The sequence below is a fragment of the Etheostoma cragini genome, chromosome 22 (genome assembly GCF_013103735.1).
Source record: "Etheostoma cragini isolate CJK2018 chromosome 22, CSU_Ecrag_1.0, whole genome shotgun sequence".
In the NCBI taxonomy this organism is placed as follows: Eukaryota; Metazoa; Chordata; class Actinopteri; order Perciformes; family Percidae; genus Etheostoma; species Etheostoma cragini.
This window is the reverse complement of record NC_048428.1, coordinates 22,314,141-22,316,615: the sequence shown is the minus strand read 5'-3', so window position 1 is coordinate 22,316,615 and position 2,475 is coordinate 22,314,141. Positions and strand designations below refer to the sequence as shown.

At 42.2% G+C, this 2,475-nt stretch overlaps 1 protein-coding gene across 1 annotated transcript in view; it reads left to right on the top strand.

The window, feature by feature from the left end:
• Positions 1-2,475, top strand: part of LOC117938306 (ras-responsive element-binding protein 1-like) — a 21,412-nt gene that overhangs the window by 6,579 nt on the left and 12,358 nt on the right. Inside the window, exon 3 of the mRNA XM_034862827.1 lies at positions 575-750. Within this exon, the coding sequence (XP_034718718.1) occupies positions 575-750 (176 nt within the window). The remainder of the gene's footprint in view (positions 1-574; positions 751-2,475) is intronic.

The window sequence follows — 2,475 nt, the reverse complement described above, 5'->3', positions numbered from 1 at the left end:
GGTGGAGATATGCTGCTCTATACACGCTAAAAGTAGTGATTATTTACATGGAGTCTGGTGGGTTTGGTGATGGTGATGGTGATGTCGGGGCTGTTTCATGTTAAACTAAAAGGATCTTACTCTTTAACTAAAAGGTCTGTCTCTGTAGGGATCCATCCCATAATGTCGACACTTAGAATAATAATCTGAGTCTGTAGGGAGAGCCCGGCCGATGAAGGCCGATACCACACAAATATTTGGCCATTTAAAAATCCGATATACTGTATACTTAAAAACAAAATCCAGAAACGTGTTACAAAACAAACAGATGTCCCTAAAATTAATTATTTGTAGTTATTTATGAGTTCTCACTAAAATAATATGACAATAATATGTTTTATTGTCACAACAGAACATCAAAATATGCTAAAGTTCTGATAAATAAAATGTATAAAAATACAAATTTACACCCTGGACACTCATAGAAATCATGTCTAATAATCATAATTTCAATATTGACGCAAAACAATCTGGATTATTATAATTTCCCCCTTAATGGAGCTACTGATTTCTGCATAATTTGGTGTATAACCAGCGGCGTGCGGGCGTGCGTACCTGGGCGATGTGAGCGAACTTCTTGCAGGAGAAGTCGATGAAGGCGAGGTCGTTGAAGCCGGTGGGGATGGAGGGGTTGTTCTGGATGAAGGGGTGCCCGCTGGGGTCCTGGGGGAGGAGCTTGTGGACGCCCGCGTTGTGGCGCAACAGACCGCGGTGGGTTCGGAAGGACAGGCAGCAGAAATCGCACCTGCAACCACACAGCCAGGGGCTCTCGTTAGAGGGGCTCCCTGAAGGAAGAGCAGCAGCCAGACTACAAAAACTACAAATACCAGCGGCCATTTTGAACCCTCCTGTCGTCCTCGGGTCTAATCTGTCCCCTTTAATAAACGTCTTTATCTGAAATATGAGTTTCTTTTTAACCAAATTACCATAAAATGGATTCCTTCCAACGCTCTTTCATTCCTCTGATCTTAACTATTAGTCATAATAATTCGTAATTTCTGCTTTTTTAACTCTAATATTAGGGATAATTCTATATTAATGAGGGTTATTGACCCAGTTAACCCTCTCGTCGTCTTCCCGTCAAAAGTTGAAAATCAACCCTTTTGTTGATGCTTTTATCGATGTTTTTAACTTTTTTCAACACTTTTGATGTTTTTTTTCAATGTTTTTAACCTTTTTTTGAAATTTAACACTACGTAACACTAACTTATTAACTTTAGTTTTACAGTTATTTTTGGAATTTACGGTCAATAAACCTCATTTTTTGGAAATTATCCCTAATGTTTGAGTTAGAAAAGCAGAAATTAGGAATTATTGAGACTAAAATTAAAGGAATGGATGTTGATGATAATCACAGACTGGAATATGTCAACTTTTACTCAATACTATTTCAAAAAATGTGTGTGTGTACCTGTGTGTGTGTGTGTGTGTGTGTGTGTGTGTGTACCCCTGGTGGCGGTGCTGGTTCTTGTTAATTGCTGAGAGGACAGCTGCTCAGTGTCTGCCACAGTCACACACTCTTATCACATCTCGTGTGTGTGTGTGTGTGTGTGTGTGTGTGTGTGTGTGTCATAATCCCCCCCCTACATGTTCTTCAGAGGATCTTTGGGGGGAACAGGAGAGGGGACCCACACAAAAACCCTCTGTGGACCAACACTTGTTGAATTCCCTCAACCTCCCTCTTTCTCTCCATCTTCCTCATTCCCCCTCTTCACACTCTGGTGTGAGTCTCCTGCATGTGTGTGTGTGTGTGTGTGTGTTTGAGTGTCACACCAGTGTGTGAGTGCAAACTAATCCCTCAGACGTTGGCTCAGGTCCAGAGATTTACCCTCTGTGTGTGTGTGTGTGTGTGTGTGTGTGTATGTGTGTGTGTGTGTGTGTATGTATGTGTATGTGTGTATGTGTGTGTGTGTATCAGTAACTGATGCAAACCATTGTGCCAGTTAACCTGCAGCTAAGACATAGCTGAAGAAAGGTTGGTATAGTTTACTTGATAAAATACTATTTTGTTGCAGATAAACACATAAAAACCAGAATCTAGTTTCAGTTTGTAGTCCTGTGACGCTGCCAGACCCCCGACGGACAGCCAAAAGAAAAAATTATCAAAATCGATGCAGCAGAACCAGAGATATCGCCCTTATAATAAGCCACACGTTCTTCTGTCTTGTCCTCAAACCTGGCGCCTACACTACCCAGAATGCAACTTAACCACATGTTATCGCTCATTGAGACTTTGTTAAAGCATAAAAAGCTGAACTCATATTCACAGTCATCCATCCCTCCATCTTCCTACTGGGCCGAGAAATTACCTCTCTCCCTCCATCCTCTCTCTCCCTTGCTCCCTCCATCCTTCCTCCATCCCCCCCTCCCTCCCTCGCTCCCTCCCTCCTCCCTCCCTCCCTCCAGATCCTCTTACAGACTCATTAGTGAGGATTT